Genomic DNA, 17,663 nt, shown 5'->3' with positions numbered 1-17,663 from the left:
GAACCACCCACCAATCCAGAGCCAAGCAGCGTAATTTGGAGCATCGGGCAGTATACAGGACTTGTGGACTTGGGAACAAATATTGGACGGTAAAGGACCCTGGGCTCACACAGGAGAATATCGCCGCCCCAAAGCTGAGCTGGAGGCAGCGAAAGCAGAGAGGCGGCGATATGAGGAGCTAGCGCGGAAGCAGGAAAAAGATCTGGGCTACACTACGTGGGAGAGATCGACAGGTGGTCGATCGACCCAGGGCGAGTGCCGGAGCCCGCCTGGGATTCTCTGGCGCAGTGCGAGGAGGGATACCGGCGAATGGAGCCAGCACGACGACGCGGTAGGAAGCCTGTGAGTAAACCCCAAAAATTTCTTGGGGGGGGCTAGAAGGGAGAGTGGCGAAGTCAGGTAGGAGACACTGCACCCACTCCCTGTACTTACCGTGGAGAGCGAGAGTACGGGCAGACACCGTGTTACGCAGTAGAGCGCACGGTGTCTCCTGTACGTGTGCATAGCCCGGTGCGGGTTATTCCACCCCCGCACTGGTAGGGCTAGATTGGGCATTGAGCCAGGTGTCATGAGGCCGGCTCAACGCGTCTGGTCTCCAGTGCGTCTCCTCGGGCCGGCATACATGGCACCTGCTTTACGCATGGTTTCCCCGGTTCGCCTACATAGCCCGGTGCGGGTTATTCACCCTCCCCGACACTGGTCGGGCAACCGGGAGCATTCAACCAGGTAAGGTTGGGCAGGCTCAATGCTCAAGAGAGCAGGTACGCCTGCACGGTCCGGTATTTCCGGCGCCACCTCCCCGCCCCAGCCTAGTACCTACAGTGCCTACACTACGCACTAGGCTACCAGTGCATTTCCAGAGCCCGTTCCTCCTCCACGCACTCTCCCTATAGTGCGTGTATCCAGTTCGGTGCCTCCAGTTCCGGCCCACGCACTAACCACCTGTGCGTCTCCTAAGTCCTGTACACACTGTCATTCTCCCCGTACTAGTCCTGAGGTGCGTGCCCTCAGCCCGGTGCCACCAGTGCCGGTACCACGCACCAGGTATAGAGTACGCTTTGAGAGTTCAGTGTGCCCTGTCCCTGCTCCCCGCACTAGTATGAAGGTGCGTGTCCTTAGCCCGGTGCCTCCAGTCCGGCACCACGCACCAGGTCTACAGTGCGCCCTATCCGGCCAGAGCCATCCGTCTCGCCCAGTTGTAAGTAACAAGAAAATTTCCCAGGACATAGACATATCTGATATTGGCAGAAAGCTTAAATTCTTGTTAATCTAACTGCACTGTCCAATTGAATTGATTGTGCAAAGAATAGGTCTGACATACAAATACAAACTGCTGGGCTCGTGACAGCAACAAGAATATTAATTGTCACCCTATGCTGCAAAATTGAGAATAATAGTTTCTTGCATAGCAGAAGATCGGAGTAAGATCTTATCAGATACAAATTTCCTATTTGGATTTAGAGGTACAGACCAGGTACCATAGTAATAGAAGTCAAACCGACTGTGTGACTAACCAAAACTCCAACAACAAATAAATGCAGGGCACAGGCAGGTGTTATTATCTCACATAATTATCTTTAGGATAATCCTGCAATATACAGTACACACACAGAATGCAGTACACACACCATTCCATAATCATGTGTGACTAACACTGCTACTGTCTATGAATGTCACGTTCCTGACCTGTTTTCTGTTTAGTTTTGTGTGTTAGTTGGTCAGGACGTGAGTTTGGGTGGGCATTCTATGTTGTCTGTTTCTATGTTGGTTTAGGGTTGCCTGGTATGGCTCTCAATTGGAGGCAGGTGTTTGGCGTTCCTCTAATTGAGAGTCATATTTAGGTAGGCTGTTCACAGTGTTTGTTTGTGGGTGGTTGTCTCCTGTGTCTGTGTATATGTTTGCACCATACGGGACTGTTTGCGGTTTGTTCATTTTATGTAGTCTGTTCCTGTTCAGTTCGTTCTTCACGTTGTATGTAAGTTCGTCGTTCAGGTCTGTCTACTTTCGTTTTGTTATTTTGTATCATTTTCAAGTATAGTTCGTTTTCGTGTTTGTTCGTTTTGTCTTGTTAAATAAATTAATTATGTCATTTCAACGCGCTGCACCTTGGTTCAATCCCTGCTCCTCCTCTTCGGATGAAGAGGAGGAGGACCGCCGTTACAATGAATTGCAACTACATTTTGGAAAGTATTTTTAGATGGTAGAGGGGTGAAAAGGGTTTTCATACAATATGTGTAAACAACATTTGGATTTAAAAAATTGCTATTTAATATATTAAGGTGTGAGGTGGAACATTTATTTGTTGAATTAAGGCGATAGAAAATTTCACAAACGTAGAAGGTTATGTAAAAGTGCATCTCATGCCATTCTTTCAAGAGTGGAATTTAACTATCCAGCGACAAATGAATGGAACAAAAATACTTCAGTTTCGCACTTTAACTCTAAGAGCTTAGGTACTTTTAAAGAGGAGAAAGCCTTTGTGTTTCTTACTTACTTTTCCCGATGTCCATTTTATTTCTGTTATAAACCATGATGAATTAAGATGACATTTTGCATTAGAGAATTGACTTACAGTATGTTCTTCTTTTATATATTTTTTGTTAGATTGAAATGCTAACCATTATCAGCCTACATTGCAGGAACAAAATGTCATACAAAGCAACTTCTTGATGAAACACAATTCACATTAACAAAGAAAATTATTGCAGAGGATACCGTCTTTGAAAGGTAAACATAATATATTCCATGCAATACATTGTAATGTTAATATCTTGTGCACACATTCAATTGTTATTAGGTATTTCGCTTATGCCCAAGTCTAGTCTATCCTGTGTATGTGACAATACAACTTTTTTTGTCTACCAGTTGAATGCACTATCTATCTGCATCTACAGCAGAAAGCTAATGGTCACAGTTAGTTGTTAATGCAGAGTGGAGAGAATATGAGCCTAGGCAGAACACAACAGGTGTTTCTGGATGCTGAATTCTACAGAGGTTACAAGTGTCTATGTGAGTTTAAACTGGACAACAGAAAAATGACAGCAATCGGTAAGTCATTGAGAGAGGACATCAGTTCAGTATGTGAATCCATGATAACGGAGAAATCAGATTATCTCAAGGGACAATCAAGGCGGAACAACATCGTTGTTGACGGAATTGCAGAATCTCCACGAGATGACACCTAATTCAGAATAATTCTCTAATTGTACCGCTTTTATTTTTATGTGTTTGTTTCCCCAACTTCTTGTAGAGTCAGAAAATGTCAGAAGGGGAGGACAATGTGAACGGAATGATCACTGAGAAACTGAAGACGGACCACAGGAAGATTGAGGTGGAACGAGCCCACAGTACTGGAAAACTCACCACCGGCCCAGGTGACAGGCCCAGGCTGATAGTGGTCAAGTTCCTGAGGTTCAAGGATAAGGTAGCTGTTCTGGAAAGAGCCAAGAACTTGAGAGGAACGTACATCTTCCTCAACGAGGACTATCCTTAAGCTGTGCGCCAGAAGAGGAAAAGACTTATCCCAGCCATGAAAGCTGCCAGAGCACATGGGGACATTGCTTACATCCGCTATGGCAGGCTCATTGTCTACCCTCCCTCCCAAAAGCTTGGACAGGATGAGAGAGCCAAGCCACTTACACATACACACTGGTTGATGGACTTCTGAATTATGCTGTTGTTTTTTTCTCTTGTTTGTTCTTTTCCATATTTTGTCTATCTGATCAGCTACACAGGAAAGGGCTAAAATAGCCCATATTATTATATGTAGCCTTAAAATTTAGGTTAATGAAACCAACAACTTGCTAACATTCTCATCTGAGGAGGAGAAGTTTGAAGGATCGGAGGACCAATGCGCAGCGTGGTAAGTGTCCATGGCGTTTATTTTAAAACATAAACTGAACACTATGAAATACAAAACAATAAATGTGAACATGAACGAAACCGAAACAGTACCGTGTGGCAACAAACACTCASACGGAAACAAACACCCACAACCYCAACAGAAAACAGGCTACCTAAATATGGCTCCCRRTCAGAGACAATGACAAACACCTGCCTCTGATTGAGAACCATATCAGGCCAAACGAAAACCCCACATAGAAACAGAAAACATAGAACCCACCCAACTCACACCCTGACCATACTCTGACCATACTAAAGACAAAACAACCTATAGGGAGGGGTCTGGGTGGGCATCTGTCCGCGGTGGCGGGACGTGGACCCCACTCCACCATAGTCATTACCCACTTCAGTAACGTCTTCAGAGCAGCGACCCTCGCCGCAGATCCCGGACTAGGAACCCCAATAAAGAGCCCCAATAGACTGAGGGGCGCCTCCGGACTGAGGGGCAGCTCCGGACTGAGGGGCAGCTCCGGACTGAAGGGCGGCTCCGGACTGAAGGGCGGCTTCCGGACTGAAAGGCGGGCTCCGGACTGACGGGCGGCTCTGGCGGCTCCTGACTGGCGGTGCGGCTCTGGCGACACCTGACTGGCGGGCGGCTCTGGCGACACCTGACTGGCGGGCGGCTCTGGCGGCTCCTGACTGGCGGGCGGCTCTGGCGGCTCCTGACTGGCGGCGGCCTCTGGCGGCTCCTGACTGGCGGGCGGCTCTGGCGGCTCCTGACTGGCGGGCGGCTCTGCGCGTTCCTGACTGGCGGGCGGCTCTGGCAGCTCCTGACTGGCGGGCGGCTCTGGCGGTCCTGACTGGCGGCGCGCTCTGCGGCGCTGGACAGAGCGGCGCGGACAGACGGGCAGCTCAGGCGGCGCTGGACAGACGGGCAGCTCAGCGGCGCTGGACAGAACGGCCAGCTCAGGCGGCGCTGGACAGACGGCAGCTCAGGCGGCGCTGGACAGACGGGCAGCTCAGGCGGCGCTTGGACAGATGGGCAGCTCAGGCGGCGCTGGACAGACGGGCGACTCTGGCCCGCTGAGGCGCACAGTAGAAGATGTAGAAGTTTGAAGGATCGGAGGACCAATGCCAGCGTGGTAAGTGTCCATAACGTTTATTTTAAAACATAAACTGACACTATGAAATACAAAACAATAAATGTGAACATGAACGAAACCGAAACAGTACCGTGTGGGACAACAAACACTCACAACGGAACAAACCACCCACAACCTCAACAGAAAACAGGCTACCTAAATATGGCTCCCAGTCAGAGACAATGACAAACACCTGCCTCTGATTGAGAACCATATCAGGCCAAACGAAAACCCCACATAGAAACAGAAAACATAGAACCCACCCAACTTACGCCCTGACCATACTAAATAAAGACAAAACAAAGGAAATAAAGGTCAGAACGTGACAATGTGTGTGAAGAACTTGATAGTGTTTGTGATGTTAACAGAGAGGTCTATTTTCTGGGTGACCTGAACTGGTTAGCAAATAGCTGTCCTCTTAAGAGGAAGCTTCTAGATGTGACTTATGCCTGTAATATGACTCAGGTCATACCAATAGTGTTGGATCTGTGACATTCACTTGTATTGATCATATCGTCACTAATGCTGCAGAGCTTTGCTCCAAAGCAATATCAGTACCCATGTGGCAATAACAAGGAAAGCCAAAGTGCCAAAGGTTAGGCCTAAAGAAAGTTATAAGAGATCATACAAAATTATTTCTCATGACTCTTTTGTTGAAGATATAAAACATTTATGTTGCTCTGATGTGTATGAGTAAGTGAATCCAGATGCAGCACAGGAAGTATTTGTAAAAGGATTCATGTCAATTGTTGACAAGCATGCACCTGTTTAAGAAAGCAACTGTGAGAACTGTTAGAGCCCTCTGGATTGATGATGCATTGAAAAATGTTATGGTTCAAATAAATTATGCAAAAGAGGTGGCAAACAAGTCAGGCTGCTCAGTTGATTGGCTGACATACTGTAAATTGAGACATTTTGTGACTTAACTTTTTTTTTTAAATAAGAATTTACATTACCAAACCAAGATAAATTACACAAAACACAATTTTTAAATAATTTGGAGTACCTTTAATAATATCATGGGCAAAGCCCAGTTCAGCTCCATCGTTCATTGAAGTTGATGGGTCATTTATAACAAAACCATTTGATATTTTAATAACTATTTCACTGGTGAAGTGGGAAAACTCAGAAGTGAAATGACAACATTGAACAATGAACCATTGTTGTATGAAATATCTAATAATGAAAGAGAAGGATTGCTATTTTGAATTTGGTCAAATTCATGTGGGGGAGGTGGAAAAACGATTATTATCCATCAATAATGATAAGCCACCAGGTATAGACAATCTTGATGGAAAACAATTGAGAATGGTAGCAGACTGTATTGCCACCCCTATTTTCGATATCCTTAACCAAAGCCTAAAGAAGTGTGTGTGTACACAAGAGTGGAAGGAAGCTAAAGCAATTCCCCTTCCTAAAAATAGTAAAGCTCCCTTTGCTGGCTCTAACAACCACACAATCAGTTTGCAACCTGTTCTTAGTAAACTGATGGAGAGAATTGTTTGACCAAATATGATGCTATTTTTCAGAGAACAAGTTAACAACTGACTTTCAGCATGCATATAGAGAAGGGCACTCAACTTGCACTGCACTGACTCAGATGACAGATGATTGGTTAAACTAAATAGATAATAAGATGAGAGTTGTAGGTATATGGTTACATTTCAGTGTAGCCTTTGATGTTATTGATCAGAAATTGTTATTGAAGAAACTAACTTGCTATGGCTTTACATCACCTGCCAACACATGGTTAGATAGTTATTTTTCCAATAGAACCCAGAGTGTTCTTCAGTGGAAGCTTCTATAACACTAGATATTTACCGTGCGGTGTCCCTCAGGGCAGTTCCCTAGGGCCGTTACTCTTCTCAATTTTTACAAATGTTTTGCCACTGGACTTACACAAGACTTGAATGACTTTGACACAAACATCTACTGTACTAGTTGTTCAGGCTCTGTTCTTGTCCCATCTTGATTACTGTCCGGTAATATTGTCAAGTGCAGCAAAGAAAGACTTAGCAAAGCTGCAGCTGGCTCAAAACAGAGCAGCACACCATGAAGCCCTTAACTGCAAAATAGAGAACTAACATCAACAACATGCCTGCCAGTCTTTCCTGGTTGAGGGTTGAGGAGAGATTAAGTACTTCTCTTCTAGTTTTTATGAGAAGTATTACTGTAATGAAAATTCCAGATAGTCTGCATAATCGCAGGCACCCATACATACCCCACAAGACATGCCACAAGGGGTCTCTTCAAAGTCTCCAAGTCCAAAATGAATTCACGGCAACGCACAGTATTATACAGAGCCATGATCACATGAAACTCCCAAGCAAACAGCAAAATTACCTTTAAAAAAGGGGACACAGACACATTCTAACACACATTTTCTTTGTATTGTTTGTATATTTTTTTGCATTGTTTGTTTATTGTTTTATTTTACATTTGTGTGACTGTCCTTGGCTATCAGTGTATCAGTGTTTTGTTACTTGTCATGTTTTGTATTTTTTGTGGACTCCAGGAAAAGTAGCTGCTGCTTCAGAAAAAGCTAATGAGGATCAGAATAAACCAATAAACATTCCATATGTCCTACCACTCAGAATGCATGTTTCAAAACATTGCTTCATACTAAGTTCAGACATAGGATCTTAATTTGATTACCCTGTTACAGGGGAACTTTCCTGCAATGCAGGACATTTTACATTTGTAGTGTATTTGAAGTTTAAAAGGCTTCTGAAGTGTGTAATTTCCACTTCGAAATTTCAGACTTGATTTTGCTGCTGTAGAAAACTGGCTCAAATTAAGATCCTACAGCTGTAGTATGCTAGTGTTGATATTAAACTAATGTTCATGTCAGGCCAATGTGAACTCACCGGCTGCAGATCCTCCATGCTTATGGGCAGCTCTCTTAGAGTCAGCAGCAGGTCCAGTCTGGAGTTCAGGTAAGGAATGTTGCACATCTGTAATGGGGAGGCAGTTACATGAGTAATACACAGTCACAGAACCCACACACACATACTACATGCACACCAAACACAAACACGCACGCACACGAACACACACAATATCACACATTCTATTTATATGTAATTATTCAGATTGATTTAAAAAACACTCCGTCTACTGGGATCCGCGTAAGAGACACTATGGGGTGGCTACTAGTGGCTACTAATTACTTCTTCCTAAAGACTCTCCTCAACCCTTCTTCTCTAACAGGAGCAGCTACATCTAAGAGCTATGATTCCCTGGTGGGTATGTTGTGGGCTGTCTTGTCTTCAGTCTGATTTAGCAGAGAAGCTGAAGGCTTGACATCTTGAAACGATTGGCTGAGCTGCCTAGTCGACCTTTGGGTTGGTTGCTAACCTCTAATAAATCACTCTGGGTTGTCACGCAACACTGTGTCGTTCATGCACAGGTGCATTAGGCCCCAGAAGCCAAAGGGCCTTGGTCTGATCGGGATTAGTGAAAGATGTTAGGTTTGGGGTTATTTCTTGATCCTAGTAATTAATCAGCTACTACAGACAGCGTGTAGCTGAATCTTTTGTAATATACATTTTACAAGACCCGCTTATTAACATACTGATACATATGACCTACCTAAATAAAATGTTACTTTGAAAATTGTTACAAGGGACATCCCTTTTTAGTTTATCTCAAAGGTTGAATATGGGACTCACTAAAACCCCTCTTACCCAGAGAACCTTGGAAACACTACAGGATGCATGTGAACTGAGGACACAAAATGTGATGCTAAGCCCTTCCACCATGAGAGGTGTTACTGCCACAATGTCTCCCAACATATCCATATGCATGGTGTCAGATCATAGTGTGAAGAACATGGCCGGCTGATCTTGCTTCTTGGCGCATCTGCCATCCCTTCTGCCCATCATCAACCACATGGGGTACTTTTACAGTGTATCTACAGGTGGGWAGCCTCATCATCCAGTATGTGTGAAGGAGGATAAAGGTGACTAAGGATACAGCAGAACTCCATAAGGAGAAGAGGAATCATAGAGGATGAAATGCATATTATTACCATGCAAATCATTGATGCAGAAATTACATAACATCAGCATCCTGGAAAAAACTTTAAAGATATAGCTCAACAAAATTACATATTGGTTTCCTTACTAACGTTTTAGCATTTGTGGCACAATTCCCATTCTAGTCATGGGACCGATATTAGCATTTTTCGCACATCATGTTCAAATAATCTCTAAGTGACTTAGTTTCACAATAAATGTAATATACTTTTGGATGATTTGAACGTGATGCATGAAAAATACTAATATCAGTCCCATGACATGAATGGGATTTGTGCAACAAATGCTAAAACGTTAGCATGTGGAAACAGTGCCAGGGTAAGTAGACCAAAGCATGGATTGCTGTCATACATTGTCCATAGACTGCTTACAGGGTAAGTAAATCAATGTGTCATTATGTAATTTGGGTGAACTAACCCTTTTCAGGAATTCAAAAATGTGGTTTATTTTGTAGATACATCACATCCCCTCATTACAATTCACAAGGTGTTTTTAATTACTTTAATTGGTCATCCATTCATGAAGCATGCACAGCACATGGACGGTAAGAGCTTCTTCTAATTTATGTAAACAAAATCAAAATTGGCAAACATTAAGGTTTATCTAGGACATCTGTGATAAGTAGGTATGGTAAGGCATTACCATAGTCTTGGAAAGAGTGGCATGCTAAGATACTTACCTCCATCATGTACTGGTCCACAACATGCAGCTCTGACACAGACCCCTTGTAAGATTTATACATTTCCACATCGTCTGAGGTAGGTACATATCTATAAAGGAAACATATTTAACATATTTAAATGTATGTCTTCGTTATGTCTTTGTTATGTTATTTTTTATGTCTTTGTTAAACATAAATCACAACATAAATCCCAGTTTGTCATTTTTCCCTCTTGATTGTGTCATAAGAGTCAATAAGCAATGTTAGGGTTGAGTGGATCTGCTCTGCTTTGCTGCAGATCCAAACAGTAGCTGACATCTTATCGATACGGTGTGACATTTCATTCCTCCTCAATGTCTAATAATAAGTCAGGCTAAATATAATGCCTCCCTCAGTCAGTCAGTATAGCACTGATCAGTTGTCTACATAGTCTGAATGGCACTGAGGCTTTGGTAATTGAATAAAAGGAGTCACCTTTTCAGTTACAATGCATAAATGAAGTGAAATACAACAAACACTTTTTCATAAGACACACAATCTGGGCTTCATCCAAAATGGCACCAAGTAGTGGTAGCCAGGTAATGCTCTATAAAGGAAATAGGTCAGGGTCCCATTTAGGATCATGCAATGCCATTCCCCCTTTCTCTAGCTTTCTCTGAGAAAGCCATAATGCTAGGCTGATTTCCAGTGACCCGGAGAAAGGGGAGTGATTAAAAGCCAAGTAGCTCTGATGGCCTCCGTCAGCTCCTATGAAGCAGCAGGACTGTTGATGCCAGCCACGGCCATCCATTCATTCACTTGCACTGAGTTTGAACCCAAATGGAATCTCTTTTTCTCCCGTCCTCTGTCATCTGAGTATATTTCAACTACAAACCAGACATTCACTTTTTCATGAGCCCTGGGATGTGGCGCTGGATTAGAGCTATAGAGCTATAGAGCTATAGCCGCATGGCATTAATATTGCAGGCCCTGTGGGGAGTGGTTTCTATCAAAGATTGTATTCCTGATGCCCACGCGATGCCACATTAAAATATATATTACGTTTTCATAGAATAAATATAATCCTCTATGAGGTACATTAGATCACCGTTCTTTGATCAGGTCAGCACCTCACCGAAAGAAAGCACTGAGTAAACTGTAGAGACGGAGGCAAGCATTTTACCCAGCTTTCAGTGTTATACCCCTGAGAGTAACTCAATAGTGTCTATCTCCTCAAATACCTCACCAATGAAAGTTTTATTAGTTGTCTGCTCTGGTAAAAGGTTCTGGCATCTGCTCTTTAGTATTAGAGCAAACTCTATAGAGACTACTACTTCTGTCTCTCTTACTCACATGAACTGGCAGTGACTTCACTTGCCATGTCTCATAGGCTTCATTGGGTTTATTCCTGTATGTATGATCCCTGTATGTACCCTGCACTCGTAACACTTGTTCTTACACAACCTAATGTTTTACCAACCTGTCCCCTTACTGGTCTTGTGTATGTACCATGTAAAATCTTACAAGTTATACTGCTGCCCTGCATCGGACTTGATAAAATCCTGCATCAAGTCTGAATCTGTTTTCTTCTCAATGCAGGCAACTGCAGTTGTATCCAAATTCGAGATTAATCTGCAACATGAATGTGTAATCCCTTCTTACCTCCTCAGGGAAGTGATCTGTTCATCAGAGAAGCCTCCCTCACCCTCATTAACCAAGAACAGTTTGTCCTTTAGTTCTCCTGGCTGCACATGGAAACTTTTGAGGAAAATATCTGGAGGAATAATCAGGAAAACAAAATCAACACGCTCACTCAAAAACGTCACATGAATGGTTTTACTCTTGACAGGGAGATACTCTTTTTCCTGTACCTGCAACTTGAAATGAAATAATTGAAGACAAAAGGTGCTTGGATTAATTATCTCTCTCAAGTGCCTTTGGGGTGCACTCATTTGTATTCTATCAAATCCAAACTGATGGGAGTTTGTTTTACCTAACAACCTCTGTGTATGCTGCAGGAGCTGGGAGAAAAACAATTCATTAGTACTACACTATCACGCTAAAACACTTTCAAATTAAATATTGTAAGGAATTATTGTGATATGCAGTCAGAGATGGATTCATCCACTGATTGAGTAACACCCAGTTCAAGGTTTTAGAAGTAATATGCAGCTAGATTCTATGCTATTCTCCTCGTATTAATTTAATAGGTCGACCGTCAGTTAATTAAAAAGCCCCAATCTGACAGGGGTGTGCGGGGTGCTCACTGCACTCTGCTTCTTTATGTATTGATCATTCTGCTCTGCTCTGGGCCAAAGCAAGAGGTCTCATCTAGAAGGAGAAATAATGTTTAAGTATTTCCTACATTACAAGGTCATTTTAAACACCACGCCACAAATATATTCTATTCTCTTCCGTCCTTTTTACTTTCCTTTCCTCCATGTTAATTATGTTCCCTTGGACCACCATTTTCTTATATTATGTTTAATAAGAAAATGGTGGTCCTCTGTTGCTCAGCTGGTAGAGCATGGTGCTTACAACAGCAGGATAGTGGGTTAAATTCCCAGGAACACCTATACGTTCAAAAGTTATGCACGCATGACTGTAAGTCACTTTGAGTCTGCTAGATGGCATAAATTATATATTATAGAAAATTTGTGTTGAGTGAGTGTTGAGAAGTACAGGTACAGGTGAGAAGTACAGGTATAGTGGGTAGTCAGTCACGACCCTTGATGTTTTTATTTACCTTGGATGTAATGTGACAAGACTGATATTTCTAATCTTGCCACATCAAGACTACAGTTATTTTCTATTCAAATGTCAGTGTCTGTGTAACAATTAACATGACAAAATGTGTCAAAATCATCCTGATATACGACATCCAGTGATGACAAGGTAACAGGGTAAATGTCCCACGGGGGACCAGTACGAAAAAAAGTATGAAAATGTATGCATTTGGAAGACCCATTTGCGACAAAGCTTTAACTTCCTGACTTATGTCTTGAGATGTTGCTTCAATATATCCACATAATTTTCCTGACTCATGATGCCATCTATTTTGTGAAGTGCACCAGTCCCTCCTGCAGCAAAGCAACCCCACAACATGATGCTGCCACCCCCATGCTTCACGGTTGGGATGGTGTTCTTCGGCTTGCAAGCCTCCCCCTTTTTCCTCCAAACATTACGATGGTCATTATGGCCGAACAGTTCCATTTTTGTTTCATCAGACCAGAGGACATTTCTCCAAAAAGTACGATCTTTGTCCCCATGTGCAGTTACAAACCGTAGTCTGGCTTTTTTTATGGCAGTTTTGGAGCAGTGGCTTCTTCCTTGCTGAGCGGGGTATCAGGTTATATCGATATAGGACTCGTTTTACTGTGGAGATACTTTTGTTCCTGTTTCATCCAGCATCTTCACAAGGTCCTTTGCTGTTGTTCTGGGATTGATTTGCACTTTTCGCACCAAAGTACGTTAATCTCTAGGAGAGAGAACGCGTCTCCTTCCTGAGCGGTATGATGGCTGCATGGTCCCATGATGTTTATAAGTGCGTACTATTGTTTGTACAGATGAACGTGGTACCTTCAGGTGTTTGGAAATTGCTCCCAAGGATGAACCAGACTTGTGGAGGTCCACAATTTTTTTCTGAGGTCTGGGCTGATTTCTTTTGATTTTCCCATGATGCCAAGCAAAGAGGCACTGAGTTTGAAGGTAGGCCTTGAAATACATCCACAGGTACACCTCCAATTTACTCAAATTATGTCAATTAGCCTATCAGAAGCTTCTAAAGCCATGACATCATTTTCTGGAATTTTACAAGCTGTTTAAAGGCACAGTCAACTTAGTGTATTTAAACTTCTGAACCCCTGGAATTGTGATACAGTGAATTATAAGTGAAGTAATTTGTCTGTAAACAATTTTTGGATAAATTACTTGTGTCATGCACAAAGTAGATGTCCTAACCGACTTGCCAAAACTATAGTTTGTTAACAAGAAATTTGTGGAGTGGTTGAAAAACTAGTTTTAATGTCTCCAACCTAAGTGTATGTAAACTTCCAACGTCAACTGTATTTGGCTAACGTGTATGTAAACTCACAAAACTCCATATTCGAGTAATTTACATAACTCACATTACTATGAAGTGGCAGACACGGAGATAGACAGTGCATGGGTGCTGAAAGTAGGCTAATTAAAGTAAACAGTCTTCATTTTAATTTGACTTTAGGCTACTAACAACAAGAGGGCTTTGCGTTGGAGCCTATTTTTTCCTATTCAAAAAATAAGAGGTAAGCCTACCTGTTTGACAGATGAAATGATAGTTTACTATCCATATACTTTGTCAGTCAATTCCTTCAGTCACCATACACTACTTAAATATCTCTGTGTCAGTGAAGGGCTTTGTGTGTTAAAACCAGGGCTCGAATTGAGAGCGTATATGAGGGAATTGTGGCTTTTGTTAAAGAAAATGGCTAAAAGCATAGGCCTACCTCTTGTTAGCATAAAAATTATGGACCTGATTATATAAAGTGATCTATATCGAAGCTTTAGTCCGCAATGCTTTATACTAGAAACAAGCTGTTATATGCAGGGGAAAGACGTGACTCTGATGCATATGGGATATCTTTGGTTTCTCTACATGACATTCAGAGGCTGCGCTACAACCCTCTATAGCCAAGGAGACAAAAATGTACTTTGCTTGGGAAGTAATGTGTGATTCTGTCACTATCAATTGATGTTCATTTCAACAGGCTATTAAAAAACATACTAACACTAAATCAGTCAGGAGCAAGCTAGCTAAGGAACAAAAATGTATTATTTAGGCTATATTATTATTATTTCAAGGCTATAGCTTGCCATTTAAGAAATAAATTGTGAAGCATTTGTGACACATTACAGGCTGGCAGGATCGCTCAGGATTTCAACAACACATCAACAACATCACTTCAACAATATGCCTATAAATTTAGCATTTATGCTGTATATAATGACATTTTCAAAAATAAATCACTTAGAATTATATAATAATGAAATGAAAAATGGCATATTAGGCTATACAGTCATTCTACACTGCCTTTGAATTCACTTTTAGAAACCCGAGTTTGGCCAGTCTTTGGTTTGAGGATCATGCGGTGAGCTATGCATGCCTACATTTTTACATTTGACATTTGAGTCATTTAGCAGACAGTCTTATCCAGAGTGACTTACAGTTAGTACATTCAGTTAGTGCTTAGTTTGTTAATTTAGTCTAGCAGATGCTCTTGTACTCCCATGCCATAATCCACGCTGTATCTCATCCGGCCGTGATTGGGATTCCCATAGGGCGGCGCACAATTTGGCCCGGGATAGGCCGTCATTGTATATAAGAATTTGTTCTTAACTGACTTGCCTAGTTAAATAAAGGTTAAATAAAAAATGAAATACATTAAAAAAATTACAGTCAACACAAATGTATTTTTTAACAACAATATCATGGAATCAAACAGTAGTGTTGCATGGGTAAAAAAAAGCCATATTACAACCTGTGCTGTGATAATTGCGTTGTTTGCTCTATAACCTGTTAGTCCATATGCCTTGCGACCATGATGTATAGGCCCAAAGGCCGAGACAATAAGAAGACACAGTAGCAATTTGTAAGTCGCTCTGGATAAGAGCGTCTGCTAAATGACTTAAATGTAAATGTAAATGTAGCAGACTAAATTCAACCAGAGAGCAACCTCTGCTAGGTGATGTCCACAAAGTATATTGCATGTAACAAACAGTTAACCTACAGAACGGTCAAGTAAGTTAATGTTTCCGACATTTTCGGACCACTAAACAACTATTGATATAGAACCACGGAGAGTTCCCGCAAGTCGCAAAGAAAACAAGAGCTGCCTCCACTATTCCAGCACCATTTAAACTTCAACATTTAAACATCATAAAATCACCGATGCTTAGTCTAATACAGTGACAACTAAAAGATGCCAAAAACGATTTAGTCCAATCAACATAAGCTAAATATGATGGTGTGTTTGCGTGCGTGTTTGTGCAAGTAGAAAAAACATGTTGACTCACCCTACTTGTAGAGAAACACCAATGCCATCCTCCTCTCTTTCATGTTGACGAAACGGTCTATGACTTTGTCTGACAGTACACACTTTTATTTTTTGTTGTCCTAGGCTACCTGGCTAAATAGTTGTTCGCTAGCCTAACTTCCTTTCATGGGCAACTTTAGCTAGTTAACGTTAGCCGTCTACATCTAGACACATATTGAACTTCCATCATCTCAGGCCAGGGGCACAATGTATGAATTAATGGTTGGATCAGTATCGCAGATACAATCATTGGCCAGTACGGAGAATTAAGTAAAACCACAAGACCAAATACCTATCTCCATCCATGACTAATTTAGGAAAAGGCCAATTTTAGCTAGCTAGCCACAGGAAGACAACAACACAATAAGATGCAACAATTCAAGTTGTTTCTGTCAATGACGTATGCTCTCAATACGATTTTCATAGAAGTGACGCCAAATCCAAACGGGCTTCCCTTGACACTTTTTTTTGGTGCCCCAGGATCATTCAGAGTTGAGCTCACTCAGTTTAGCTCAATGCTGATTGGCTATTATTTTGTACTTTTTTATCAAGAGAGGCCAAATGCCCACTGGCTTCCTTGCATTCAATACTATGGGCGGCAACAATGTCATACTCTTTTGGACCAGACAGCATCAGATAGATGGCCTACACATACAGACACAGAAGGGCGCTGTTTCACTCGCTCAGATGCTTTCTCCAGTGAGATACATTCAGCCTCTTGTGAATTGAAGGAAAATTATGAAACACAGAAGCTTAAACTTAGACTATCCTCTTTTTTACCCATACCCTGTATAGAAATCAAAACCACTCCGGTGCTGCAGCATGCGCTCATTTGTTGTCATGCCCTACTGTGGTATTACAAAAGATTCTAGTTGTCTCCAGTCAGGTAAAATTATGTAAAATTGCATGAAATGCGTTTATAAAAGGCCATTTTTTTCTTGAACCGCAAATAAGATTAATGCAGTGGTTTTATTAAAATAGAGATATTTTCACCCCTACCCTTGTCTGCAGTGTTCTGCGACTCTACAACCTTCTGGCTACTTTGCCATGTAATGCTTACAAAACCAAGAACAGTTTCTAAAACTGCATATCTAAGGCACTGGTCTGTTCTATGAGTGAGGGTAAACGGTAGGCATGTTCTCTGCTATGCACTTTATGTGTTCATTTTTATTTAGGGTTCAGGAGAGTGTCACTTGTTTTTGTTTTTTTCAAACGTTCAGGGAGGGTCAGGTAAAAAAATATATTTTACTGAAGGGAGGGCCATTTATTTTCATTTCAGAGAGGTCCGATGTTCTCCAGGTATCACTCATTATAAATAATATATAGTTCCTTAGAAAATAGCCATTTTTGATGTCACCAAGCAGGCCAAAACTCCATCCCACCAAAAAAAGGCGGTCTTTTCAAACGGTTCTTAAACTAAGGGCATTATCATCATTTTCACAATTCCACAGTATTATTGCAACTTCATAGCGTAGAAATATATATATTTCTTTTTAACAATAAAATCACATTTTTGACTGCACTAAGCCTTTAAGAGCGGTGATGTTCTATTAAAGATTAAGTGTTCAAGTAATTACCTGATGTTGCTATGCTGCTGCCTAGCCTTCGCTTTGGCAGAAAGTTCTAGAAACAGACCATTTTGCTTGTTAATTTGCTCTTGGCCAAACTTTTTTTTTATCCTAACAAATTAGGATACAGAAATGTAGAGTGTATCACACAGGAGGCAGAGTGAACCACAGGTGTACTTTTAATTGCTAATCCAGTCATTTCTGACTGTGCATCCCAAATGGCACCCTATTCCCTACATAGTGCATTACTTTTGACCAGGGTTCATAGGGCTGTCGGGAATAAGGTGCCATTTGGGGAACACCCTCAGTCCTCAATGAGACACTGGATAGAGCTCTCAACACAACCTTGATTAGACATGCTA

The 17,663-nt window shown here is 41.8% G+C and overlaps 1 protein-coding gene across 1 annotated transcript in view; it reads right to left on the bottom strand.

The window, feature by feature from the left end:
* Window positions 1-17,663, bottom strand: part of LOC111966744 (protein diaphanous homolog 1) — a 45,956-nt gene that overhangs the window by 13,948 nt on the left and 14,345 nt on the right. Inside the window, exons 9-11 of the mRNA XM_023991644.2 lie at window positions 11,325-11,436; window positions 9,702-9,792; window positions 7,853-7,939 (exon numbers count right to left, since the gene is read on the bottom strand). Coding sequence (XP_023847412.1) covers window positions 7,853-7,939; window positions 9,702-9,792; window positions 11,325-11,436 — 290 coding nt within the window. The remainder of the gene's footprint in view (window positions 1-7,852; window positions 7,940-9,701; window positions 9,793-11,324; window positions 11,437-17,663) is intronic.

Source organism: Salvelinus sp. IW2-2015, linkage group LG7 (genome assembly GCF_002910315.2).
Source record: "Salvelinus sp. IW2-2015 linkage group LG7, ASM291031v2, whole genome shotgun sequence".
NCBI lineage: Eukaryota > Metazoa > Chordata > Actinopteri > Salmoniformes > Salmonidae > Salvelinus > Salvelinus sp. IW2-2015.
Note: the sequence above shows the minus strand (reverse complement) of the source record. Positions and strands in the feature narration are given on the sequence as shown.